Consider the following 25,454-nt stretch of genomic DNA (forward strand, 5'->3'; position numbering starts at 1 on the left):
ATCCAGTGACGGCAGAACACCAATGCAGCTTAAATCTCCAAATCCTTCCCCAAAACGGCAAAGCTGGATATACTACTTACTCCGCACCCCATCTCTAGAACTGATATGCTCATTTGAATGTCAGACGGAACTTCGAACTCCCGAAGCTCAGCATCTCAAATAAGGATGGAGCTTCCTAGTTGGAATTTAGCGATGATCTTTCCAAGCAGAGTTTAGTTCTCTAAAATCTTTCCTAAAAGGGAAAGGCGCCCTGTATCGGCCCAGCCGCTCATCCTGTACGGCGGGACCCAATCGCAGCTCGAGGAACCGGCCTTTCCTATCTGCAATATTGGTGTAAATTAGAGGGGCAGAGGCAAATGTTCCATGTGAAATTTGGGGTTAGAAAATTGTTCCAAGGCAAATATGAAGACTAGTAACAGATGGATTCATTCCTTCGCCCGAGGAACTTGAAGCCCGGTTTCCCTTGTCATAGCTTCCGTTCCTCCAACGATAACACCGTCAACGACAACGACATTGTCCTCCATGACCGAGTTATGCTCTTTAATATACTTGAAACGTGCCCCAAAGATCCAATAAATTCCGGGGAAGAGAATAGTAGCGCCCACAATCAGACAGCTCCAGTTCATATTCTCAATAGTGGGGACAGTGACTGGGACGTAAAGCGGACACAGATATACCGCACAAATCAATATAGACCAGCAGACGCTGAGAACATTAATTAGGTAGCCCCAAGGACCGAGATCAAAATTGGGGCGTGGAGGTAGAATCTTTCGGCCTCGGATAAGGACCTAAGGGAAATATTTTAGTAGAAATCAACATATAGAGCTGATTGGAGGACCATACCACAATCACAGGTACCAAGTAGCTGACCTGCAACATCAGACCGCCACCAGAAATGATTGATTGGAAGGCAAGGTCACTTCCTAGTACAATCAAGCCTAAGTAGAATTTCCTCGTGAGTAACTGAAAACAATATCGTCGCACTCATCTCCGAGCTTTCTGTACACGGGGAGACGTACCAAGAACTAAGTCGACAACCACAACAACCCCAATTGCTCGCAAAGGTATTCCAAGTCGAGGGTTGACCTGAGACAAATACTCAGAATAAGGAAAAGCTTTATCGCGAGCCATGCTCCACACAATTCGAGACCCGGCACTATTGGTGCCTACGATAACAAAGAAATTGATGCCGATCATCACCAGGGCACAGAAGAGACCGCCGCCATAGAGGGATCCCGTAACACCCATCCACCAGCTCATGTATGGCTGTGGTGCTAGAATCTGTCAGTACTCACTGGAGATATCGGAGAATCTGCCCCTTACAGTCCATGTAAGTATTTACGTTGCCGGCGGTCCAAATCATTAAGACGGCTGCTAGCCAGCTCATAATGCCGCAGAATACCATGGAATAGATCATGGCGCGCTACAAACAGTGAGCCACATAAACCAAAGCCTAGAATGGAGTGCAACATCAAAGTGTGAGATAGACATACTGGAGCATTCTTAGATGGACTCTTCATCTCTTCAACCTATTTGTGAGCAGTTAGGAAAATGTCTCTGATCTACCATATCGGTAACACTCACCAGATGCATCATTCCATCTGTACCAACCATGCCGTACATGGAATTATAAAATGCCATGATGAATACCCATCCATTGCTTGCGTAGCCAGTATTGTTGATAAATTGGGTAAAGATGAAATTGGCGTCATGCTTGGGCGCCATCACGATGAAGACTATCGCCCAGGTGACTCCGCCGCCGACAACCCAGAGTGCTCCAAGAAGGTTCACTCCTGGCAGCCATCTGTTTTCAGGTAAATCAAATGTAAGCATTTGAATGACCCAACACAAAGTCGGATCGTATATGTATACTTACCTTTGGTTAAGATTTGTAAGGACTGGAAGAACAAGCATTGCACTATAAACTAACCAAGTCATCCAAGACTACAGCACCTGTCAGCGTCGAGAGTAATATATCGCAGCATAGCCTGGACAAGACGGCGACTGACCTTCCACTCTGTGTCAGGATGAGCGATTTGAACAAAGGACGCGATAATCTGAGCACTATTCAGCGCGCAGCTTGATCCCGTCGATATTTCTCCGACCATGATAGCCCATCCAACAAGGTATGAAAGAAACGGCCGCGTGCTGCCCGTCGAGAGAGCCTGGGTGTAATACTGCTGTCCACCAGCAGTCGGCCAGATACTACAGTACTCGGCCAAAGACGTCATTAGAAGCGTTTGACCTACAGAGACGACCAGGCTGGAGCTAGAGGTTAGCCCCGCCAATGCTTTTCTTGAAGAGAGATTCTGACTTACCTGCCCCATATCAAACTGGTTGGGCCACCGACATCAAAGATGGTTGAATAGAGGACAATGAGACACGACCAGCTAGCCTGTATCATGACCTGATACGCACACACTGGGTGGACAACTCAGTTTGTCTTCCTTCACGAGAAAATAAGATGCGGACAACACTCACACGTCCAGGTGTTGTATACGCGCTGCAATTCGGGCTTCTTCCCCATAGCAAGTAATCGGGCATCGTCCACATCCAGCATCTTTTCGCCCTTCTCTACCTCAACAGGCACGACGGTATCGATTTCCATAGTGAGAATTTTTTGGATGAACAGCGGATTTCGGCGAGAAAAGTATATGGGAAAGACAACAGGCCCCTTTAACAAAACGGAATAAAGCCGCAAGACAGTAAATCTCACCCCGGACACGGGGCCAGTTTAAATGCCTTTGCCATTCACATTGGCCCAAGAGAAGGATATTACCCCCTGAACAGGCTAGGTCCTCGATCTAACAGGAAGGACTGACGTCCACCCCGTTTTAGCTAGCTCATCTTGCCGACATTTCCAGTTGCGGGGGTCAGTTTTTGACCTAGTAATCCCAGGAAAATGGTTGGCTGACGGGGCTGCCCTGATAAGCTTTGGAAGTGGGTGGCTTTGGGATCCATCTCCGCATCTGAGGCCGAGCCCGTTTGAGAATGCACAAGAGATCATAACTTTACCCCGCATATTAAGAATAGAACCGCGGCTTTTTGAACCTGTAGTTTTTGAAAGGGTCTTTCCGGATTCGCTTTTTGGGCCTACGATGCTGTCAGTGCGGAAGTTGTAGAATTTGACCTAATCGGCGGGCTGTTATTTATTATGGGAACACTAACGATTAACAAGAGCGAGAATATCTGCTCTAAGTCTCAACATGGTCAACGCAGAAATGGAAGAGCCTATCAGATACATCGGAAATGGACCGATCAGTCGGTACGTGTTGGTCGCTGCTACCAGGTACATTGAAAGTGGACGCTAGGGCTGCAGCTATTAGGTAGAGATATGATTCTTAAATGGAAATCTTACTTGACTTCTAACAAACGCCTTATATGTAACTCCTTATATATATGTAACTGTCGAGGGTATCTCAAAACCAAAAAAAGCCAGCCGCCGTTGAAAAACCCCCGACCATCACATCAAGTAACCACCATAATGATAATGATCAATTGCATGATGCGGCGCAACGTATGATCCCTGGTAGGGATGATTATCCAATGCAAAATCTGCCGCCACCAGCAGAGGATTGACGACACCTCCCGCCAGGTCATGGGACTTGGTAGACAAAAGAGGATCCAAGTCGGAATAGTTATTGTGTATTTGCTCAGGAGAAACGGTGTGGGGCTGCGGAGCTGGCCAACCCCATGTTTGTTTGAGCTTTTCCTTGATAGGATCGATGCACCAGGTCATTTCGTTGTCGGTAACGGTGTCAAATATGCCGAGGGCTTCATCCTGGGCTTCACGGGCGTCCAGACATTCTGCTGCGATGGCAAGACAGTGGACCGAGATATAGACCGCTCCCCTAATTAAAGTATAAGTTTCTGTTAGAATGATAGGGGTGTTAAACGTACCGATCTTTGACTTGGGAAACGATCCCACAGAGATCATAGGCGTGGGTTTGTTGCATGTTTCGCATCTCTGCGTGTAATTCGGATCCCAGTGGGTGTGATTTGGCCAGTAATATGCGGGCAGTGTGGTAAAATAACCGTGCAATAACGGCATGCCCGCTGATGAGCCTGTTTGAATAACACTTATAAGCTTTTCGCGGGCCAAGCAAGAAAATGATCACATACCAGACGGTGGGAAAGGCAGATTTAGAATTATTCTGCCAGGGTTGCAAGTAACCTAGGGGTATCATAGACCGCGGCACAAACTTGGCCCACTGATCGCACCAGCTGTTGTAGAGATTCCACTCCTGGAACAAGCCAGAAGTATGGATGGCATGGCCATCTGCTCCTGACAATTGGCGAACGGATAATCGGAAGTTTGCAATTTTGGAACAGATATACAGCATTCGGTGGAGCCAAACCTGCTCTGCATTGTGCATGTGGTCCATGTCCATGTTGACATCCCAAGTATCAGGGTTCCATGATACGGCCCAGTTATGACGCAAGCAGATGAGGAGCTCCATGCACACACTTGTCCAGAAACACGCTCCACCAAGGCCATGTGTCTTTGCTGTCCAGCCGCATTCCCGGATGAGAGCCCGCGATCCCGCGATATGATTCATCGGGCATGTTGATCGTGGAGACATAGTTTCATAGATGCCGAGAACCAGAGCCGTGGTTGCACAGAGAACAGAATCACGGGTTGGATCATGAACGGCGTTCAAAATATCTTGAGTTGCCGAGTCGTAAAAATGCCGCCCTTTCTCCTCTCCGTACGAAGCATTGACTAGGGCAAGATGCTTGGCCCCACATGCGAAAAGGGCGTTCTGGAGCATGGGCTCGTCGACGGCATGATATGGCAGGATGTGTGTGAACTTTTCTCGATTAGAAATGGCAGGAGACAATTCAATAGGAGAAGGCAACATACATGTTTCATCTCATCCATGCAATCCATCCAAATACCAACTTTCTCAACAAACACCTGCAGCAAAAATACTTGTTCAGCATCCGCCAAAGGAGCATGATCTACTTGTCTCATAGACAGCTTCTGTGCGAATTTGGATAAAGCGTGAGGCAGCAACTCATCGCCGGACGTCAAGTGGGTCGAAGGCCAGTGCTCTGCGCCACCAATAAGATCTGCCCCAACATGCGAGACTTCAAATCCCGTTGGATCGAATGAGTGAGCAACAGACTGAAAGAGATGATTCAGGGTATCCGGATCCATCTCAAAAGCCTCATGGGGCGCCTGTATACTGTCGACGACAGGGTTCTCCGACTGAGGGGGTGGATACCTTTCAAATCCACCAACATACTCCGATGCAATAAACCGCGAGTCGTCACGGAATGTCACGTTGGTGCCATGAGGGCGGGCAATGAGGTGTGGTGGGGCCACAGTCTGGATATCGATAAAGTTGAGACGCACTCCACGTCGACATACCCTATCCGACTTTCGACAATTCAGACACCGCCCCAGCGCCTCGTCGCATTTCAGATGCCGCTCGCGACAGGTGAGACACCCCGTGCGGACTCGGCGGGCCTTGGTCTCAGCAATCTCAGCGGATTTCTTGTGGCGCGTGCGGGCAGCGACGAATTGGGAGTCGCTGCTTGGGCTCTTCGGTGTCGAAATTCGAGATTTGCCATCGCGGATAACCGGTTGGGACTTCGTGCGAGTCTCGAGAGTCATTGCGCTCTACTGGAGTTGTGGGTGTGCCACAATTTCTTTTGTCTGTCTGTCTAGTCGCCAGCGCCGATCGGTGCGGCCGACTTCCAGACCGGCACAGGCTTCCCGATTGTAATATTTTCTTTCTGCAACTGCAAGCGTATGGCCATGTTCGATGTGTGAACGAGGAGGGTGCGACTCGGTCATTCGGTGGTCTGGGAAGTCATCCGGTTGGGGCACGGTTAAGCTCGGGCTGGATGGGCGTAGAGCGGGCAGCAGGTGGAAGAGTGAGTCGAGGGCACCGTTAGTGTAGTCTGGCACTGTACTCTCAGCGACCGAACCCAACGTATCGTCCGACAGATTCGAAAAGTGAAGTTGTGATCGACTCGGGAAAAGAAAGCGGGAAAAGTGGGTCGAGGAATGCGGTTGGTCAGAAGCCTAGATGACGATGCTCTCTACTTCAACCAAACTATTCTCAGTATAGTGGGAGATATGAGGGTATTAATTAGACTTCTCGAATCCTAGGCCAGATCACTAGATTCCAAGATCGTTTTCCAACATTGTATTTGCTTATCAACCCCTTTCAAAACATTAACAACATAGAGTACCAGGTATCACTTGGCGGCACCAGTAACTAGTTCAACGATTAAGGGCTTCGGAGAACAAGATATAACCCACAGAATGGTTCCATCCTGGAAAAGGACTATAATCCCTTCTCGTGGGGATGAATCTTCGGACGGTCGGTTGGTATATATGTAGATTGGGGATAGTTCATGGTTTCCGACCTACCCGATAGAAGCATTTAGTACACTATTGCTTTCACTTTCTAGGCTCAATGTTGTGGCTAATCCGGATAATAGGCAAATGTCCGATATCTCCACGTGGATATCCCTGCAACGCTATGCATAGCTGCTCATTTCCTGTCGGTGGCGGAAATTAGTCAGTGGTTAGTAGTGTGGGGGGTATTTAGCCGTCGTCACCCCGCTCCCCGTTGACTTAAAAAGCACTTTGCCTCCTGTCTGTACTTTTGTTTGATCCCAATTATCTGAAGTGTTATTCATAATGCCAGAGACCATCCGCTGGGGGATCCTAGGTACGTAGCCCTTGTCTTTGATTGATATGTTCTAACAGAGAACAGCCACTGGCGGTATCGCGGTGACTTTTACCAAGGACCTGCTTGTCGACCCGAAGACTCGGGGCGTCGACAAAGTTGTCCATACTGTGACTGCAGCAGCGAGCTCCAGTGGTGCTTCTCGTGCGAAGTCATTCCTAGAAGAGGTCGGGGCACCCTCCGATGCAAAGGGATATGGATCATACGAGGAGCTCGCCAAAGACCCAAATGTGGATATTATCTACGTATCCACCCCCCATTCTCATCACTACCAAAATGCCATGTTGTGTCTGGAGGCCGGAAAGAATGTCCTTGTTGAGAAGGCATTCACGGTCAATGCGCCACAGGCACGAAAGCTCGCGGAAAAAGCTAAAGAGAAGAACCTTTTCCTAATGGAAGCAGTCTGGACGAGATACTTTCCCCTATCAATCTATGTTAGGGAGCTGATCACCTCTGGCAAGCTGGGAAATGTGACCAAGGTGTCGGTAGATAACAGTGTGGATTTTAACCCTTACGAAAAATTTGCTGATGGCAAACATCGCCTGGTCAATCCCGATCTTGCAGGCGGCGCGCTTCTAGATCTTGGTATCTATTCGTTGACCTGGGTTTTCCAGACTCTATATCATACTCAACCTGCTGGTGATAGGAAACCCCCAAAGGTGCTATCATCCATTAGGAAGTACGAGCCGACTGGCGTGGATGAAACGACTACGATGCTTCTCACTTTCCCACGAACCACCGGTGGAGATGCTCATGGAATTGCAATGACCTCGGTGGCCCTGTCTGCTGATGTGGATGGTAAAGGTAGCGCTGGCCCTGCCATACGAATTCAGGGGAAAAAAGGAGAACTCCAAGTGTTGGGTCCGGTCTCTCGTCCAACACAGACCAGACTTATTCTGAAAGACGGAGTGGAAGACAAGACCTGGCCATTTCCTGGACCAGGAGCGGGTAGTGGGTGGAAGAATGGGTTTGGGGACAGCTTAAATGCGGAAGGAGAGGGACATGGGATGTTCTGGGAAGCAGATGAAGCCGCAATCGCACTCATTGAAGGGCGGAAGGAAAGTAGATTTGAGGACTTGGAGGAATCCATTGTGATTATGGAGGTGATGGATGAGGTCCGCAGGCAGAATGGTTTCACACTGCCTGAGAAGATTGAAACTACCCGTTATCCAGTTGACCTGTAAAGTTGTCTTTGTGATTACTTGGGCCTTACCTTCGAGCTTACCTTGATAACATTGGCGTCTGAATGTCACGTTTCTCCTATAGCTTTTCCCATAAAGCGTCATATCTCTCCTGCGCCTACTATAACATAGAGTGACTTTTGTTAGGCTGAAGTCTAGGCCATTCCTCCAACATTTATATTTATTTGTCAATTACTTAGGTGGAATATGCCCTCTTCATTCGGTCAAAATCGCGACATCACTCTTCAACTTCCATGCCGGTAAAGGTCGGCCATTCAGTATCTGATTGGACTTGTTGAAGCACTGTTGATATACAATTATGCTCTTCTGGTAGAATGAGTACCTCCCGGCCTAGTTTGCTTAGTTAGAACTGAGCAGCTCAATCAATAGATTGAATAGCATTCCACGCGTTGTCACATACAGATTTGGAGGTGTTCGCAAGCATGGATACGAGCTGCTTCACAGGTATTGGCTACACTAATGCCACAAATAGCTCGAGCATGGTGCTGGAGAATTGCCTACAGGAAATGATCCTGTTTAGCTGCACTGTTGAAACGAAAACTAGGATGCCGAAAGTAATACTTACATCCCGTGATCTTTGCTCTTGCAGCCCGCTGAGGCCACCAGATTTCTGTTGAGGGGTGTATAAATTGAGAAGTAATTTTGCCATATGATATGTCTGGAAACCCAGCACTATTGATCTATCCGTTAGTAGAATGAGAGATACCAAGGGATTGTTATCATACCGTGCCAGTCAGACGCAAACCATTCCGTTGGAAATGTCAATTTAGACTGTGCTGTAGCTGGTTTGTAATATAGTGGAGCAAATGAGGATGGCAAGTTGTCTTTCCACATATCGAGCTGCTCGTCCAACATTTCCCAGTCCAATTGTGTTCGTTCTGAAACCACTCCAAAGCAGAGGTTCACAATATTTGCATATATCCAAACCATTCGATTTGCCCAGGTCGTATCGCTAGCCGGAGATATGTCATATGATCTATGGAATTGACAATCGTTCAGATTGATTAGGGTTTGTCTTCGATAGCGCTCAGCCATCTGCACATCTTGTCGAAGATAGACCCAGAAAGCTGCAATTCGAAGACTATCAAAGCTGCTATTACCCGAGACTTGGGTGAGGGAGCATGATCCAAGCAGATGTTGCTGTGGATCATGCTCTGGAGCTGAATCAACAGTAAATTAGATTCCTTTCTTCTGGAGTATCAAGGCAGGGAAGTATACATACCACAATGTAGTATTTCATACATCCTGAGAATGACTGTTGCGGCAAGTACCCGGCCGTCGGCCGCGAGATCCTCGGATTCCAAGATGGGAATAAGATCGGCAACGCATCTGCTGTAATGCATATCGGCCAGTTTCGTGTACCTGCCATCATGCCGACTCAATTGTGTGGCGCAAAATGCACAAACGGCATGGAAAAGAATGGGGAATTGAAAGATCTCGTGTGGGACCATTGTTGTAAAATGTCTTTCTCCATCAGAAAGATCGAGCTATCAGAATATCAGCAGGCTACAGCAGTATAACTGTATTATAGCATCATTACCCAAGGTCCAACTTTTTGAACGTAGTACTGCAGAAGCCGAAATGTCTGCGTATCACTTGTCGGCCGTGTAACACGCAGAAACCTATCTGCAAAGTGAGAATCATCTAGAGCGTCATCACCCACTGGGGTCTGATGGCTGCTTCTAGACGACCGGGTCTCAATATCAATTTCTTCGTCCTGATGATAGTTAGAACCGTGACATCGCGAGAGCACCAAACAATGGCTAGAAATGCTCACTCTGTGATCATCCTCGTCTGCCCTGTTGCTAAATGGCATTCCTCCATGGTATATTGATCCTAATATTGGTAAGCTCTAGGGTTAGAAAGCAGAACATTTGTTCGTTATTAAATTACCAGAGTTATCTAAAGCGACTCGTTTCGGATTTTGATGGATCTTGGTATCGAGGTAGATGCATGGGCGAGAGACGGCTTGACAGCGACGACACACTGGCTTGGATTCCTAATTTTCATGTCACTATGTGCGAAAATACACCAGGCAGAGTATGAATAATGAGAGAGCTGCATCATTGTTGAAACTTACGTCACATTTGACATGTCTCGTTCTACATGTGATGCTGCAAATATATCGAAGAGCGTCAGCAAATATCTTTCCACTAATAGCTGCATTGGGAACTGTTAGGAATTCCTACCAGCCTGGCGGAGGTCAGTTCCAATCGATTGGCGAATCTGGAGTATTAGCTCGCTCACCAGTTCTTGTTCGTCTGTGCACTTTAGGCGTGATAGCAGCCGACATCGTCAAAAATAGCCGCCAGCCCTGGTCTGATGGAATTACTCCGAGGGTTGTTAACCTGAGAGAAGATCTTCGGGTGTCTAGGCGAGCATTGAACCGACGAGGAGGGGCGGATGCATTTCCCCGCATGGGGACTCCAGTATCGGGTGGGGTGGTTTCTGATTGGCAGACAACTCGGCTAACCCTCGCGTATACATATGCTACGCGAGATCGGGGGCGACAAGCCTCGAAAGATGACTACAGAGTTAGCTCTAATAATGTACCTACAAGTATCATGTGGTATGAAAATTCGTGTCAAATTGAAAGTGGTGATTGCCCCTCTCGTACTAGGTGCGATGAAAAAGATACATAAATATCTCATGAGCAGCTTTGGGATATTTATTTCTTGACAATTTACCTGCTCATGAATATTCGGTCTATTACCGACATCAGTCTTTCAAACCTGATCAAATCCGGAGAAGATGGTACTTGGAGGACGAATCCTGCCGCATATCGAAAGCCGAAACCTTGATATTTCGGCGTCACTCTCCTGGTATGCGAATCATCCTGCATCCATTGGGAATGTGATTGTCGGTCTCTTCGGCCTTTCAATACTATTCGTTATCCTTTATGATCTTGCCTATTTCTTTCGCGATCCACATCACCTGAGAAGGTTCCCGGCGCCGTCATGCGCTGGACTCACCAATCTATGGTCTGCATACCACTCGCGCAGGCTTCAACGATCCCGGGCAGTGCTCCGAGCTCATCAAAACCTGGGGCCAATTATTCGCATTCAACCGAAGCATATCTCCTTTGCTGATCCCAGAGCGGTTCAAGATATTTATGGCCACGGGACTTCGGTTATCAAAAGCACCTTCTACAAGACTATTTCAGGAGGAGACTCCGAGAGCATTGTCAGTACTCTCGACAGGGACGACCACGCGAGAAAGCGCCGTTATATATCCAATGCTTTCTCTCAGCGTAATGTTATCTCCATGGAACCGCTCGTCGCTCAAAAGGTTCACTACCTTCTGGATCGTCTTGATCGAGCTGCAGAGTTCAACGAAACAGTCGATATCCGGCAATGGCTCAACTTCTTCACCTTCGACGTGATTTCAGCTATGGCGTTAGGAAATGATCCGGACTTGCTTCACAAAGGCGAAGACAGGATGGTAGTCGAGACTTTGGATGGCAAGTCCTCTACTGTGGATCCGATTCGGTCATTCCAATCCAGCACTGTTCACGTCGCTTTCCTTGGCCACTGGCCAGAGCTTCTCAATATCACGAAGAAACTCACAAAATGGTGGCCGAATAGCAAGAGCGGCGACAATTTTGAGGCCATGTGCGTCCAACAAATCCGGCAAAGACTGCAAAAACCAAAGGATGTATCATCTACGGAGCTTCCTTACGGGGACTTTTTCCAGCATCTTTTGATCGATAGCAAGGGTGAAGGTCGCGGTCTTCCTTTCAGAGAGCTCGTGCAGGAAGTTGCTGTGTTCCTTAGCGCTGGCAGCGATACAACGGCTTCTTCGATGACAAACAATCTTTATCTACTGATGAAGCATTCTCAGATCCTCGATAAATTGCGCACTGAACTCGATGAATCTACGGGAGAAAAGTCGCAAGTTAAGCAGGCTGCTGTCATTCCCTACGCACGTGCCAGCCAGGTGAAATACCTGCGTGCTTGTGTCGATGAAGGTCTGCGCCACCTCACACCGACGAGCGTTGGCCTCCAGAGAATGACTCCACCAAAAGGTGCTGAGATTGCAGGACACTGGATTACCGGTGGCATTACGGTCTCAGTGCCTACATATACATTGCATCATGACCCGGATCTCTTCCCTGAGCCATTCTGCTTCAAGCCGGAGCGATGGCTTGAAGGCACCGAGCAAGATCGCGAGAATCTCAAAGCATACTTCATTCCATTTACGGTGGGTAGACATTCTTGCATTGGGAGGAATATTGCCTATCTTGAGCAGTATGTTGTGCTATCGACCCTTGTCAGCCGGTACGATTTTGAGTTTGCGGAAAATGATTTCGAACTGCTAGTCTTGGAAAGAATCAACGCGAATCCTGGAGCCATGCCTGTGAAAGTAAGGCGACGTGGGTAGTATGATATTTGAAGCACATTATATCTTATTCTGTATTGACTTGAGAGAAAGTAATAAACATTGTGTTTTATTTGAAAATATGTGTCTTCAAGACTCTCAGTTTCCCTAAGCTTATAAATGTTCCTGGCATTTGCTCCTTCTGTCTGTGTCAAACTGGTATAGATGGGCATTACTCTACTTCTCTGTAGCTTGGCTACAAAAGTATGAGGAGGAATTGAGTTCGGTGTCAATTGTATGATAGTATCTAAAGTGGCCCCATGGTCACCTAAAAATGTTTCAAATGGCGAGCCGGATCTTGCTCATGCCCAGCCAAGCAATAGAGGGGCAATCCATGGCCGGTGAATCTTCGATTCGGTAGCTCGCTTCGTACCCGAGCTGTAGCCGTAGCCGAGATGGATGCGCTAGCTCCGCCAGAAATGCTTTCAAAAGGGGTATAGACGCAAACTTTTTTCCGGACAATTAGGGCTTTTGTCAAGCACAGAGAAAATTTTGTGGGGTTAGTTATTACGCCGGTCAAAATCGAGTCCCTTGGGAGGTCCCCGGATTATGGACGCGGGGATAGCAATGAGGAGTTAGCCGCCTTGCTTAACAAGTATATAATCGAGTACTATTTCTCATGATCCATTTTTTCTATTCCCATCATAGGTCAATTCACTTACGTCAGAATACACTACATTCTCGTTGACTCTATCCCAGCTCGGTTGCCTGTCATGGATCAACCCAAGGAGTGAGTCAACATCTCTATCTATCCGCGTTCTGGATCATAGTGACTAACATTACGTTTTATTTAGCTACTCACAAGACGTAAAATCCGGTACGGAGGTCGAAGGGCATGGGCAGACCATTGCCGTCAGTGCCACTGAAAGGTAAGGGTCATTGGCAATTCACGACAATTAGGACACGCTAAAATTATTATAACAGACTCTACAGCCCTCTGCTTGGAATCCCAAAGGACCGCCTGCTTCAAGACGTCGCTCAGTTTTCTCATGAGCACGGACTGACCGGGAATACTGAGGCGCTGCTAATAAAAGGTGCTTTGGTTGCCCAGTCGCCGAGTGAACTGGAGACCATTTCTGAGTTAGATACCGAAGATGTCCAAGCTCTACACGATGAGCAAGCTCATCGGTGGAGACATCCGAAGATTCTCTACTTTACTATTATCATGAACTCAATAGCAGCTGCTATTCGGGGCTGGGACCAGACTGGTATGTCACAACTCATGAAAAAATTTGCAAGCAGTGGACTGAATTATATCTTTAGGGTCCAATGGTGCAAATTTGTCGTTTCCCTCAGCTCTCAATATCCCAGACACCGGACCTATTTGCGAAGCTGCGGGCACATGTACACGAAATTCTTGGCTGGTCGGCCTCGTCAACGCAGCGCCCTACATAACTATTGCCTTCCTGTAAGCCAATCGGAGCTTCAAAAGTCTTCATCTACTTATACATACTGTCAGTGCCGGGTGGCTCGCCGATCCTCTCAACCATCTAGTCGGCCGACGGGCAACTATATTTATCGCAGCGATATTCAGCCTTCTAGCACCCATCGGATGTGCAGTTTCTCAGACTTGGGGTCAGCTAGTTGCATGCCGTATGCTTCTTGGTATTGGCATGGGTCTGAAAGATGTGACTGTGCCCATCTTCTCGGCAGAAATAGCTCCAACCCTCGTCCGGGGGGGTCTAGTCATGTCATGGCAAATGTGGACGGCATTTGGCATTCTGCTAGGAACAGTTGGCAATCTCGCTGTCGCAAATACAGGAGCTCTTTCTTGGAGACTGCAATTAGGCGCCGCGTTTATACCTGCAGTTCCACTACTGTTTGGTATTTACTTTTGCCCAGAGTCACCGCGATGGCTGATTTCGAAGGGTAGGTACAAAAAGGCCTTCGAATCGCTTTGTCGACTCCGAAATACTCCTCTCCTCGCTGCTCGGGATTTGTATTTTATACAAGCTCAAATCAAGGTGGAGCAACATATCATCAATGAGGGGGAGTTCACAAAAACCGATAATATTGTCACTCGATTTTGCGAGCTCGTCACTATTCCGCGGGTCCGACGCGCTACACAGGCTGCGGGTATCGCTATGATGATGCAGCCAATGTGCGGAAGTGAGTTTCCCTTTCTTTTTCAGGATATATGCCTCTAACTCTATATTAGTCCAGGTCATTGCATTTTACTCTTCCACTATCTTCTCACAGGCAGGCGCCAGCAACATAGGAGCCCTTCTTGCATCTTTTGGCTTCGCAATAGTGAATTTCGCCTTCGCTTTCCCTGCTATATGGACTATTGACACCTTCGGACGGCGAAGCCTCGCCATCTTCACGTTCCCCAACATGTTCTGGTCTCTGCTCGCGACCGGAATGTGTTTTTTCATCCCCGGAAACGGCTCCGCAAGAATTGGTGCCATCGCGCTTTTCATTTACATCTTCTGCGCGTTTTACTCTCCCGGAGCTGGTCCCATCCCATTCACATACTCCGCAGAGGTCTTCCCCCTCTCGCACCGAGAAGTGGGAATGGCCTTCGCTGTCGCAACGAACAATTTCTGGGCGGGAGTCATCACTTTTGCATTCCCCATCATGCTCAAGGAAATGACGCCTTCTGGCTGCTTTGGATTCTATGCGGGGATGAATCTGCTTTGCCTTGTGATGATTTTCTTGTGGTTGCCTGAGACCAAGCAGCGGAGTCTGGAGCAGCTGGATTATATCTTTTCGACGTCGACGCGGACGCATATGAAGTTCCAGGTTGGAAAGGTGCTGCCCTGGTGGTTCAGACGCAATGTGCTGTGGCGACGAGGGGAGAAATCTCCGGATCTCTACCCTGACCTTCCTGTCTTGGACCTCAACACGGTGGTGCCGGATGACGTGAAAAGCGTGCTCTCGCACATTGAACATGTTTAATACGGAAACATAGATATTCCTGAACGATTTTTCAGATCAAGATATCTTTCCTCAGCAACCTTGAAATTAAAGATCCTTATTTCTACTGTAATACACAATGTTCGGAGCGGCTGGTATAATGTCTAACTATCATGTATGTGTGTCTATGGTCGAACTGAGATAGTTATATATTTACAGATGGCTAGTGCTTACTGCCCAGTCGCGGCAATCGCAGACGCAGGTGAAGCAGCAACATGGTCGCGGCCCAGACAGCCGCAGAGAGAAACGTCAGGCGCAGCGCAGCAGCATATGCCCCCATAACTATGAAAGATGTCAGTTAAAGTAGCCATAATCCGAGGGAAGAAGAACTCACCTTGATGCCGGTGCTTCGAATCCAGGTCAGCGATGACCCGTACGGACTTGCGCACCAGAGAAATAATGTCGCGCTTGTCTGGCCCTGTAACCATGTGCTCCAGCTGAAACACGAGAGTGTTCTGAAAGACCCAGCTGCTGGCAGCCACGCCCATCACAGAGCCCAGGTTGCGCCACAGTCCCAGCGTGGTGGTGGCTACAGCTGCCTCGCTCTGTTCGCTTGTGGCCAAGACCGAGACCATCAAGGATGGAAAGGTGAATCCCTGGCCCAGAAGCGTGAGCGAGACGCAGATCATGGCAACACCATCCGGTGTGTTCATTCCCATTGATGCGGCAGCGCAGCCACCAACAAGCATACAGAGACCACCGGCGATAATAGGTGGCTTGAGACGTTTGGTCCAGGTAATCAGGAAGCCAGTTCCCACGCTCGATATCGTCACCGCGGCTGTGGCAGCGACAAGCCGCAGGCCAGAGTCAGTCGGGGAGGCGAGCTTGACGGCCTGGAAGTACAGCGGTGCATTGAACATCATGGTGTTGGTCGACATCGACCCAAAGAAATTACCAAAGATGATGCTGGCGCGAGGATTCTTGGACAGTAGTTCTACGGGCATGACAGCGCGTGGCACATTCCGCTCATACCGGACAAAGATCACCGAGAGGATCACGGATGCCACTAGGGAGACAATGACCAGCGGGTGAGACCAGGGGAAGACGTTGCCGCCCAGGTTCAGGCCCATGATCAAGGCCGTGACTGCGACAATGAGGATGAAGGACCCGGTCAGGTCGATACTCCGGATCAATTGCGGGACCGTTACTCGCTCCAGTCCGACGCGCTTCACTCCCAGACCAGACGGGACGGTCCAGGCAGCCAGAACGAAATAGACGAAGATGAAAGGCAGTTGCACGAGGAAGGCACCTCGCCAACCCACCTGGTCGCAGAGTAACCCGCCCAGCGCCAATCCAAGACAGCTACCAATTCCGAGACACAGGTTAATATATGACTGGTAGATACCACGATACTCGATGCGAACCAGGTCACTGGAGATAACCTGGCCCATGGAGAAGACGCCGCCGGCACCGAGGCCACATAATGCGCGAGCGGCGATGAAGCTGCCGATGCTCTGCGCCAGTCCACACCATGCCGTCGTGAGGAAGAACACGGAGATTGCGAAGAGGTAGACGGGTTTGCGGCCAAAGGCATCGGAGATGCGTCCGAATAGAGGAAGAAATGCGGTAGAGGTCAATAGGAAAGCCGTGGACAGCCACGAGGCGGTGTTGGATGCGTTGAAGTACGAAGTGATGACCGGGTGACTTGACGCCATCAGAGTTGAGTCAAAAAAGCCGATCACGTACCCGAGCATGACGCCGGAGTAGATCAACCAGAAGCGTGTTGGTGATACGCCGATGAACCGCGAGGAGTAACGTTTATCATCCGGAGCAGCATCATTGGCTGTCCCATTCGCAGAGAAGATTCGCCGGTTCAGATTCGGCTCAACTTGCAGCCCTTGCGGAATTGAGCTGACTCGGGTTAGGTCCAGGATGGAGGCCTCGTCTACCTCTGTGCCGGCGGTCGAGCCGGCTTCCACGTCATCTTGGTGGCCGACGGAGTTGTATTCATAAGAGCCATTTCGAAGCAGAGGAGAAGTCTCTGAGCTTTGCTGCCCCTCGTCAAGCATAATGGATTATTTGGTCGAGATCCAGTCAAGAGAAAAAGTCTGGTGGGGGAGAATAATCCGACAGTGAATAATCTGACGGCTGAACAAGGAAAGAACCGTGCCGAATAACCGTGCCGAGTAAGGAGCCTTATGTTGGCTAGCGGACAGTAAGGCTCGCCATGCGCAGCAGTAGATCGTGCACAGGGCTGTATTATGTCTGTGGTGCCTATAATATGTCGGTTACATTCCGTCCCTCACATTCGGGTTCGGCAACTGCGATAAGATATGGACGAGTGGGGGGTGGGGGGTTCATGCCGCTTCTTGCCTCTTGCATCTCTCTTACATACACCCTCTTTCGAGATGCGCCCACCTCTTCGCATCGCCGTGCTCGAATGCGACACGCCTCTTGAAGGCACCCACCGCCGCTACAACGGTTATGGCGGTGTCTTCCGTGCGCTGTTGTCCGCCAGCGCCAAAGCCCTGAACCAGCCAGAGATACTAGACCCGGAGTCCGGACTCGACATCTCCTGCTGGGACGTCGTGAACGGGGATGCGTACCCCAAACTCGAGGATCTGGACGCGGTGCTCCTGACTGGCTCAAGTGCGTATCATTGAGGAGAACAATGCATACTGCAGCCCCAAAAAAGCAAGCATGCTAATAGCGCGAAATCTCCTAGGACATAACTCGTTCGACGATATCCCCTGGATCAACCGGCTTGTCGAGTTCACGCAGCAGATCCTCGCGCAAGACCGGGTGCGCATCCTCGGTATCTGCTTCGGACACCAGATCGTCGGCCGCGCGCTGGGCGCGAAAGTCGGACGCAGCGAGCAGGGATGGGAGATAGCCGTGTGCGGGATGGACTTGACGGAGAAAGGAAAAGAGCTGTTTGGGCGAGAGAAGATCGTACGTCTTGTTTTTGGAATTTGGTTTATCATTCCGTGTTGCAGGAGGGGGGCTAACTTCGTGAAACAAACAGCGCATTCAGCAAATGCACCAAGACATCGTCTTCGAATACCCCCCCAATACCATCTCGCTGGGCTCATCGCCCATCTGCGCCGTGCAGGGCATGTACGCGCCGGGCCGGTTCGTGACGGTTCAAGGACACCCTGAATTCACCAGGGAGATTGTCACGGAGATTGTCCAGAACCGGGCAAGGCTGGGTGTTTTCAACGAGCACCAGGCGCAGGACGCACTGGGGAGAGTGGGCGATGAGCATGATGGTGTTGCTATTGGGGCGGCGTTTCTAAAGTTCCTCCTGGAGGATTGAGACGGTCCTTATTAATTATAATCTGATCTGGACGGGAGAGAGGCTCTTGGCAAGTTGCATGGGAATGGCAAGGAACGGTCGTGCATAGATCGCATCGTTCTTGGTTGAGGGTTTTACATGTCTATAGATAGATCTGGCATTTCTTGTAGATGTTCGTCTTTTGTCGTGCTTTGATAGAAGTTGAATCCATATTATCCAGACCAGCGAGACGGGTCAGCCGCAGCTGAGCGGCATGTACTGTGTAAATGAGACAAGCTCTGTACGACACCATCATCCATCCCTTACCCCCGAACCTCCCTACTCCTTTCTACTCTACACATCTTGGATTCTACGGAGCGAGGAGAGAATCACAGTTGATCAATGCAACCTTGCGGGATGTCTCATTAACCAAATCTATGCAAAGATCCTATCCGTCACAACATGGACGATCCTCATCGCTGCCCTACCCTCAAAAAAAAGATAGGGGTCTTGTGAAAGCAACGCAGCAAATGCCCCGGTAACAAAAATAGAAACGCCGACGGCAGAAGATATTCGCCATGCTATGCATGTCATGAACCCATCGAGGGAATTGACCATGCACCGGGCATCGATCGTCCTCTCATGCAAATCTTGTTTGAAAAGACAAAAACGCCCTCCCCGCGAAGCGAAAGCGACCATCCGAGTCGCTATTCGATGATGCACACACAAACCCCATGCCCACAAAAAAAGAACTGGGAAGAAGCTAAATCAAGCTATAATGGAAACGCTTCACAACCAACGCCACGCAGATGCAAGTCGATCGCTGCAGATGAAGATAAACATGATGGGTGGCACCGCTGATAAGCCAGAAAAAAAAATCCAAGACGGACAGGAAAGAAATCAAACGGCTCGAGGGCGGGACAGACGTCCACTGCGTCGAGGGGTCATTGTCTTGTCCGCGTCTGATTGTTCGGGGTCGGTGTTATTGAGGTCGTCGTTGTTGTTCAGAGCGGAGTCAGCACCTTGGCCTTCCTCCGGCATTCGCAAATTCAGAGAGACGAGCTCGTTCTGGTCATCTCTGAAAGAAATACCAACCCCGAGCGTGAGGTTGGAGACAATCCGCCTTTTCGGTCGCGATCGTCGCGTCATGGGCCGTGGGTCTTCGGAGTCGTCGCTATCTTCCGCCGAGCGTTTGCTACCCGTGCTAAATGGGGATGACGATCGCGAGTCCTGCAGGCTGGATTTCAGGGCCGGTCCTTTCTTTTCGGTTGGTGCGTCGCTCTTCTCGTCGAGCAGGGCTGCGAATGCTCGATCGATGTCTCCGCGGCATTTCTGCAGCATGTCTACTATTGTTTCTCGGTCGTATCGCCCACCAAGACCCTCTTGGATCGACTTTATGTCCCATGGAGGGTAGACGTCGACGGCTAGGTCGTCTGAAGTCGTGCTGTCCGAAGTGAAGCTCTCGGGAATGATTACCCTCTTCGGTGGCAGGATATAGCGCGACGGGTACTTGGACGTGGCGAAAAGTCCCTGGTGGTTGCCATCCATAGTCCGCACGGAAGAGTAGTGTTTAAAGTCCTACTTCCATCAGCTCGGGTCCGGCAGACACCCCGCAGGAAATACTCACATGAAAAGCAACATGCACCACATCTCTCGGCTGATCCGAAGGAGCGTTGACGTCACGAAACACCTGTACACCATCCATGGTGTAGACGTTGACATCGACTTTGAAAAGTTGGCAGAAAGCCTGCAGATGCTCGGAACTACCCCACTCGCCATTCTTGCGGGTAGCCGCCACCATCTCCTCGAACCGCCGTTCCTTGTCCTCCAGGGATGGAGGCGCCACGGCTGCCGAGCGCGTCGCATACACGGACGCGGCGGCCCGTTTTGGGCGGCGCCGCTCACCACCCTCAGCCACGACGAACTGCATGAAATAGTGTTTGTTGCTGGCGATGTGGTCGGCTAGAAGCTGGCGGAACGCGTCGGCATGGGCGAAGTCGGCATACAATTGGTCGGAAAGAGAATAATACAGGCAATTGCCTGGCCACCAAAACGCGTCAGAACGAGAAATATTCACACGCTTATACATAATACCACAACAAGTTACAAGGGTGTTGGCTTACCGTCGCCCTCTGTCGGCAGGGCAAATAGACCGCGTTTTTTAAGACACGGCATTTCTAAGCTCTCGCGGTCGAGAGCTTTGGACCGTCGGGCTATGGCTTCTTCGTCATATTGGTCCTGCAGCAGTGGAGGAGAGATGGGTGTGGGTTCGTCGTGGTCGTGACCCGTTAGTATGGGTACGATTCTGCCACCGTGTGTAAGATGGGCCATTGTGAAGGGAGAGGAAAGCCTGCTCTCTCGAGGCCTGCATTTATGGAGAAGGTGGCCAAGGGTGGTGGTGAGTAATATAAGAGGATTTAGGTAATAAAGAATAGAGCAATCGACAATAACAACAATCACAATAAGAGTTGTCCACCCACCGAGTGAATCGGGGAGTGCTGCTGTGCAAAAAGGAATTCGGACCCAGTCAGGGATGTAGGTGGCGCCGGGGGCGGTGTGGCTTAGGGGCGATGATTGGGGGGGTTGGGCGACTATGACATAAAGGAGTATGTACGCCTGTTGGAGGGCCCGGCTGGGAAATAGTTTATAACCCACAGTCGTGGAAATGGCTTCTTCTTATGATTTCTGTGACTGACTTGGTTCGAAATCCATCCTACAGATCGTTTTGTGGCAGATTTTTCCACAGCGGATGTGACTGATCTGCCTGGAGTGGGCGCCAGCAGTGGAGACGATGGAGAAGCCGGGCGTTTACGGACTGCTTTGCTCTGGGTGGGTTGTAGACAGGAATCACCCTGGCTATTCTGTGTCTTTGTCAAATTCCTGATTTGACCCAGTATGTGTACCTGTTGTCGGTTCATCTCGAAGCATTCCTCCAAGAGGCTGCCTGTCGTGTGCCGTATTGCTTTAAAAGTCCTGACGTGTTGACGAGACCTGAGTGGCCGGAGTGCCACACCGCCCTCCGATCTGCCACTGAAATAGAAACAGTGACGGTATGGATACCGGATAAATGACACTTTCTCTTATCAAACGGCAATCAAATCCCCCGCTTGAGTCACGGTCCGGGGTTGATTGCCGCCATTGACAATTGTGGTTCCGTTCAGCTCTTGCAAAAGACCGGGCAAACACAATATGGCCGCAAATAACATCGTGGTTCTCGGGTAAGGTCCCCGTAGAACCACCTGCAGACTACATACGCGGACTGGCTGACTGACGATGATAGAGCTGGAGTCTCGGGCCTGACAACGGCTTACCTCCTATCCAAGGACCCGGCCAACAAGATCACCGTGCTGGCCAAGCACATGCCAGGTGACTACGACATCGAATATGCTTCTCCCTGGGCTGGCGCCAACTACATGCCGTACGTGATTCTGTCTTGAACCGGAATTGCCGGAATTGGCACAAGTGTTGACCTGTACACAGAACGGGCAAGGAAGGCAGTGCGCATCAGCAATGGGAAAAAGCCACATGGGCCCCCCTGAAGGATCTGGCAGAGAAACACCCGGAGGCAGGGATTCACTTTCTAGGTATGCCTATGACTTCTTTCTCTGGATGGAGAAAGGCCGTGGGCTAATGGGTTGCAGGGACGATTATTTACAACCGCACCAAGGACCAGCACTCCGCCATTGGGCAGGTATTCTCGGAACTGGTGCAGCCGAATCCGTGGTACAAGGATATCGTGCCTGATGTATGTGGATGGGGAATGAATGAATGCCCAGCCCCACGAAGAAAGAACTAACGAAAGGACAAACTACTACAGTTTAAAGCCGTTCCGAAAGACCAGCTTGGCCCGGGAATCGACAATGCCCAAACAGTTACGTCGGTCTGCATTAACTCGCCCGTCTACCTGTCATGGCTTGTTGGGCAGTGCGCCAAGGCCGGCACGGTCTTTAAGCGAGCCACGCTCAAGCATATTGCGGACGCTGCCAGTGCACACCACTCGGGCCAAAAGGCCGATGTGATCATCAATTGCACGGGTCTCTCGTCCAAATTCCTCGGCGGTGTGCTCGATGACAAGTTGTATCCTGCCCGAGGCCAGGTGGTGGTCGTGCGCAACGACCCCGGTCCCATGTCATCTGTTTCTGGAACGGACGATGGCGATGACGAAGCATTGTACATTATGACTCGCGCTCTGGGTACGTTCACCCTACAGCAACTGCATGTATGATATTCGCTAATCACTTCTAGGCGGCGGCACCGTTCTCGGAGGATCTTATCAAAAGCACAATTGGGATGCACTACCGGACCCGAACCTCGCCAATCGGATCATGAAGCGTGCGATTGCGAGTGCGCCGCAGCTGGTCCAGAAGGGACAGGGGATCGAGGGGCTGGATATTATCCGACATGGTGTTGGGCTACGGCCGCTGCGAGAGGGAGGACCTCGTGTCGAGAAGGATACCGTGGACGGAGTCAATATCGTGCACAACTATGGCCATGGCGGGTTTGGCTATCAGGCGTCGTTTGGCTGTGCGGAGGCTGCGGTGTCACTGGTGAAGGAGGTTCTGAGGCAGAAGACGAGAGCGAAGCTGTAGCTGTCTATACTCCAGACTATACTCCAAATCGTACTCGTATCCCATTGCGCGGCAACCCTAATCAAGTCTAGATCCTGCTGATTCAGCCGCATCTCGGCTTGGCGGACCCGCTGTATTGCGACTGCTGTCCCAACCGCCTTTTGCCCCTGTTCTGTTCGCTATTCTATTCTCCATCGTCAACCGTCCCTGTCGCTATTTTGCCTGTCTCTTGGTGAGTGTTGTCCTCCCCCGCGATCGCTCCCTTCGACGTTCCTTCCCGTTCCACCTTCTGCCCAGCCCCAGCCACCCCAAACAATGCTGCGGCCAAGCCACCCCCCCGAATCTCAGCCAGGCCCTCGCCCGCCCGCGCTGTCAACGGCGACTTGGCAAATCCCAGAGTACCTACTCGCTATTACAACGGCTAACCACGTCTTCAAGAACCTCGAGATTTAGTCGAAGCTCCCCCTTTGACCTCGCTCCCACCTCATCCCTCCCAGCTCTTCGTTTAGCGACTCGGACCCATCCTCTCCAGACACGAAAGATCACCGAAGAACCAAACTCTTGACACCGACACAATGGACTTCTCCAACATTTTGTATGGCACCCGTCCTCGGATGTGCTCTTTAATTACTGACTCGCGACAGCCGTCTGGTCAACATCGCAGTGGGTGTGCTTATGCTGCTGGGCGGTATCAGCCAGTTCTTCCCGCCATCCATGAGCTCGATCGTCGTGGGCATCTATGTGATAGTCTTTGGTCTGGGTAGGTCGACCACTGTTTCCCGTAAATGCAGTGAGTGCATACATGCTGACTGGCTGCCGCAGTCGTCGCCGGGCTGGAGTTTCTGCCTAACGTGCCGGACTACGCCTACCGCTACGCCTCATTCCTGTTCTCCTTCATGGGCCGTGGTATCTGTACGTTTTTCGCCTACTCGCCCTTGAGTCTCATGTGTGCTAACCCCTCCGTCCAGTCTACGTCTTCGTTGGTTCGATCCTCCTGCACGACCACGTTCTGCGCGAGATTGCCGGTGGCATCGTTGGTGTCATCGGTGTCGCATACCTGGTCCTTGAGTTCATCCCGTCCATTGAGCCTCCGTCGAACATGCGCGAGTCGGACCAGGGTTGGGGGGCCGAGCAGGTTTAAACCTTGAGACCATCGGGCAATCCACCGGTGGCGCATATGGATAAGCGTCATCTGCGGTTCGATCTGATTGATCTCCCTGGATGATGATCTACCTCGATGAGTGTCGCGTCGGAGAGAGGAGTCGGTGTACGCGAGAAACCGTTGATGATGGTCTTGCTTTTTTTTTTATTATTTTCATTATGATTTTCTCTTGATGTCATAGGGGGAGGGAGGGGGTTCAAGTTGGCGGACCCCACAGAGAACGAATGCAGTTCTGTACTATATAGCTGGATGGAAATGGCAACCAGTCTTGATTACATGATTGTACAGCGTGGTCGGATGGAATCTCGCCTCGACCAACCACAGGCCCGTCAATTCCTGCTGACAATGCATCCAGCCAATCACAGCGCCCAAAAAGAGGCTTGTTAAGCACGGTCCCGTTTTCGTCCCGGATAGGAAGGTCAAATGCCCATCGGCTCCGTGGGCCTAAACCACAATAGGCAGCGGTGGAGTTCCTAACCCTGCGATCTGGGGAGCGCAGAATCAGGCAGAATAGGCCGTCCGGTTGGGAGAGGAGGAGAGTCCGAGGGAAATCAGACCGACAAGGCTACAAAGGCAAATGGACTCGACCGATGCAGCAGGGCCCGCGCGCCCGGATGGCCCGTTCCAACTGATTGATTGATTGATATGTACCGTAGATCAGCCCCTTCCCTTAGATCGATAAAGCCTTGATAAGCAACTATCTGCTTCTTCCACCACTTTCGCCTCCCACTCTCTTTCCTTTCCTACTCTCCCTCTTCCCTCCCTCGACATCCATCTCTCCCGTCCGACTTGGCCATCGTCCCCAGCGTTGTCGCCGTCGCCATTCGTGTCTGCCATCCCATCGCCTCCCCCCATACCTCTTCCTCCCTTCCCAACAGGGTGTGATCACCATCCCTGCAGGCCCCTAGCCTCTCGCCTAATTCCAACTGTTGGTCGACAACCCTGACCGGACAGATCCATTGACACTCCCATCACCTGACCGTTCGCCGCTGTCTTCGATCTCGTCCGTGGCGGGCCGGTAGAAACCTGTCACAGTGGCGTGGCTGCAGGTACTCGCCATTCCAGGCTGACCGACATTTTGACTTCGGTGTGATACATACGGTGCATTCTGGTCTCGACTGCCTCACTCGGTCTCTTTCGCCCCTATTCCATTCTCTCGTTTTATTTTCGGGGGGTTTTCCTTTCGCGTCACCGTTCCTCGAGACTGTCGGCCACCTTGTCTCCCACTCGCCCGCTTTATTAGCTCGTCTCTATTTTTATCTCGTCTCGGCATCTTCTCCCGATTCCACGGCCGAATCAACAATCCCA

At 50.5% G+C, this 25,454-nt stretch overlaps 10 protein-coding genes across 10 annotated transcripts; 7 read left to right on the forward strand and 3 right to left on the reverse strand.

Annotated features, from left to right (window-relative positions):
* Positions 1-3,463: 3,463 nt before the first annotated feature.
* Positions 3,464-5,620, reverse strand: PFLUO_LOCUS4818 (uncharacterized protein; the record flags this gene model as incomplete). Its single annotated transcript, XM_073782205.1, has 4 exons — positions 3,464-3,851; positions 3,901-4,065; positions 4,123-4,811; positions 4,865-5,620. 4 exons carry the CDS (start codon positions 5,618-5,620, stop codon positions 3,464-3,466), a joined length of 1,998 nt encoding a protein of 665 aa, XP_073638884.1.
* Positions 5,621-6,658: 1,038 nt separating this feature from the next.
* Positions 6,659-7,891, forward strand: PFLUO_LOCUS4819 (uncharacterized protein; the record flags this gene model as incomplete). The annotated part of the gene is made up of 2 exons (XM_073782206.1): positions 6,659-6,689; positions 6,735-7,891. The coding sequence occupies 2 exons, from the start codon at positions 6,659-6,661 to the stop codon at positions 7,889-7,891; spliced, it is 1,188 nt and encodes a 395-aa protein (XP_073638885.1).
* Positions 7,892-10,660: 2,769 nt separating this feature from the next.
* Positions 10,661-12,289, forward strand: PFLUO_LOCUS4820 (uncharacterized protein; the record flags this gene model as incomplete). Its single annotated transcript, XM_073782207.1, has 1 exon — positions 10,661-12,289. One exon carries the CDS (start codon positions 10,661-10,663, stop codon positions 12,287-12,289), a length of 1,629 nt encoding a protein of 542 aa, XP_073638886.1.
* A 710-nt stretch (positions 12,290-12,999) lies between these two features.
* On the forward strand, positions 13,000-13,536 carry PFLUO_LOCUS4821 (uncharacterized protein; the record flags this gene model as incomplete). Its single annotated transcript, XM_073782208.1, has 4 exons — positions 13,000-13,016; positions 13,081-13,155; positions 13,211-13,494; positions 13,529-13,536. The coding sequence occupies 4 exons, from the start codon at positions 13,000-13,002 to the stop codon at positions 13,534-13,536; spliced, it is 384 nt and encodes a 127-aa protein (XP_073638887.1).
* A 1,084-nt stretch (positions 13,537-14,620) lies between these two features.
* Positions 14,621-15,184, forward strand: PFLUO_LOCUS4822 (uncharacterized protein; the record flags this gene model as incomplete). Its single annotated transcript, XM_073782209.1, has 1 exon — positions 14,621-15,184. One exon carries the CDS (start codon positions 14,621-14,623, stop codon positions 15,182-15,184), a length of 564 nt encoding a protein of 187 aa, XP_073638888.1.
* A 181-nt stretch (positions 15,185-15,365) lies between these two features.
* On the reverse strand, positions 15,366-17,211 carry PFLUO_LOCUS4823 (uncharacterized protein; the record flags this gene model as incomplete). Its single annotated transcript, XM_073782211.1, has 3 exons — positions 15,366-15,484; positions 15,537-16,846; positions 16,889-17,211. 3 exons carry the CDS (start codon positions 17,209-17,211, stop codon positions 15,366-15,368), a joined length of 1,752 nt encoding a protein of 583 aa, XP_073638889.1.
* A 339-nt stretch (positions 17,212-17,550) lies between these two features.
* Positions 17,551-18,458, forward strand: PFLUO_LOCUS4824 (uncharacterized protein; the record flags this gene model as incomplete). The annotated part of the gene is made up of 3 exons (XM_073782212.1): positions 17,551-17,791; positions 17,868-18,094; positions 18,168-18,458. 3 exons carry the CDS (start codon positions 17,551-17,553, stop codon positions 18,456-18,458), a joined length of 759 nt encoding a protein of 252 aa, XP_073638890.1.
* An 858-nt stretch (positions 18,459-19,316) lies between these two features.
* Positions 19,317-20,747, reverse strand: PFLUO_LOCUS4825 (uncharacterized protein; the record flags this gene model as incomplete). The annotated part of the gene is made up of 3 exons (XM_073782213.1): positions 19,317-19,994; positions 20,044-20,456; positions 20,540-20,747. 3 exons carry the CDS (start codon positions 20,745-20,747, stop codon positions 19,317-19,319), a joined length of 1,299 nt encoding a protein of 432 aa, XP_073638891.1.
* Positions 20,748-21,605: 858 nt separating this feature from the next.
* On the forward strand, positions 21,606-23,005 carry PFLUO_LOCUS4826 (D-amino acid oxidase; the record flags this gene model as incomplete). The annotated part of the gene is made up of 6 exons (XM_073782214.1): positions 21,606-21,634; positions 21,697-21,834; positions 21,897-22,000; positions 22,058-22,161; positions 22,234-22,609; positions 22,662-23,005. 6 exons carry the CDS (start codon positions 21,606-21,608, stop codon positions 23,003-23,005), a joined length of 1,095 nt encoding a protein of 364 aa, XP_073638892.1.
* Positions 23,006-23,559: 554 nt separating this feature from the next.
* On the forward strand, positions 23,560-24,125 carry PFLUO_LOCUS4827 (uncharacterized protein; the record flags this gene model as incomplete). Its single annotated transcript, XM_073782215.1, has 4 exons — positions 23,560-23,579; positions 23,629-23,744; positions 23,807-23,896; positions 23,953-24,125. 4 exons carry the CDS (start codon positions 23,560-23,562, stop codon positions 24,123-24,125), a joined length of 399 nt encoding a protein of 132 aa, XP_073638893.1.
* Positions 24,126-25,454: the final 1,329 nt, after the last annotated feature.

This window comes from Penicillium psychrofluorescens (assembly GCF_964197705.1).
Source record: "Penicillium psychrofluorescens genome assembly, chromosome: 3".
NCBI classification, from domain to species: domain Eukaryota; kingdom Fungi; phylum Ascomycota; class Eurotiomycetes; order Eurotiales; family Aspergillaceae; genus Penicillium; species Penicillium psychrofluorescens.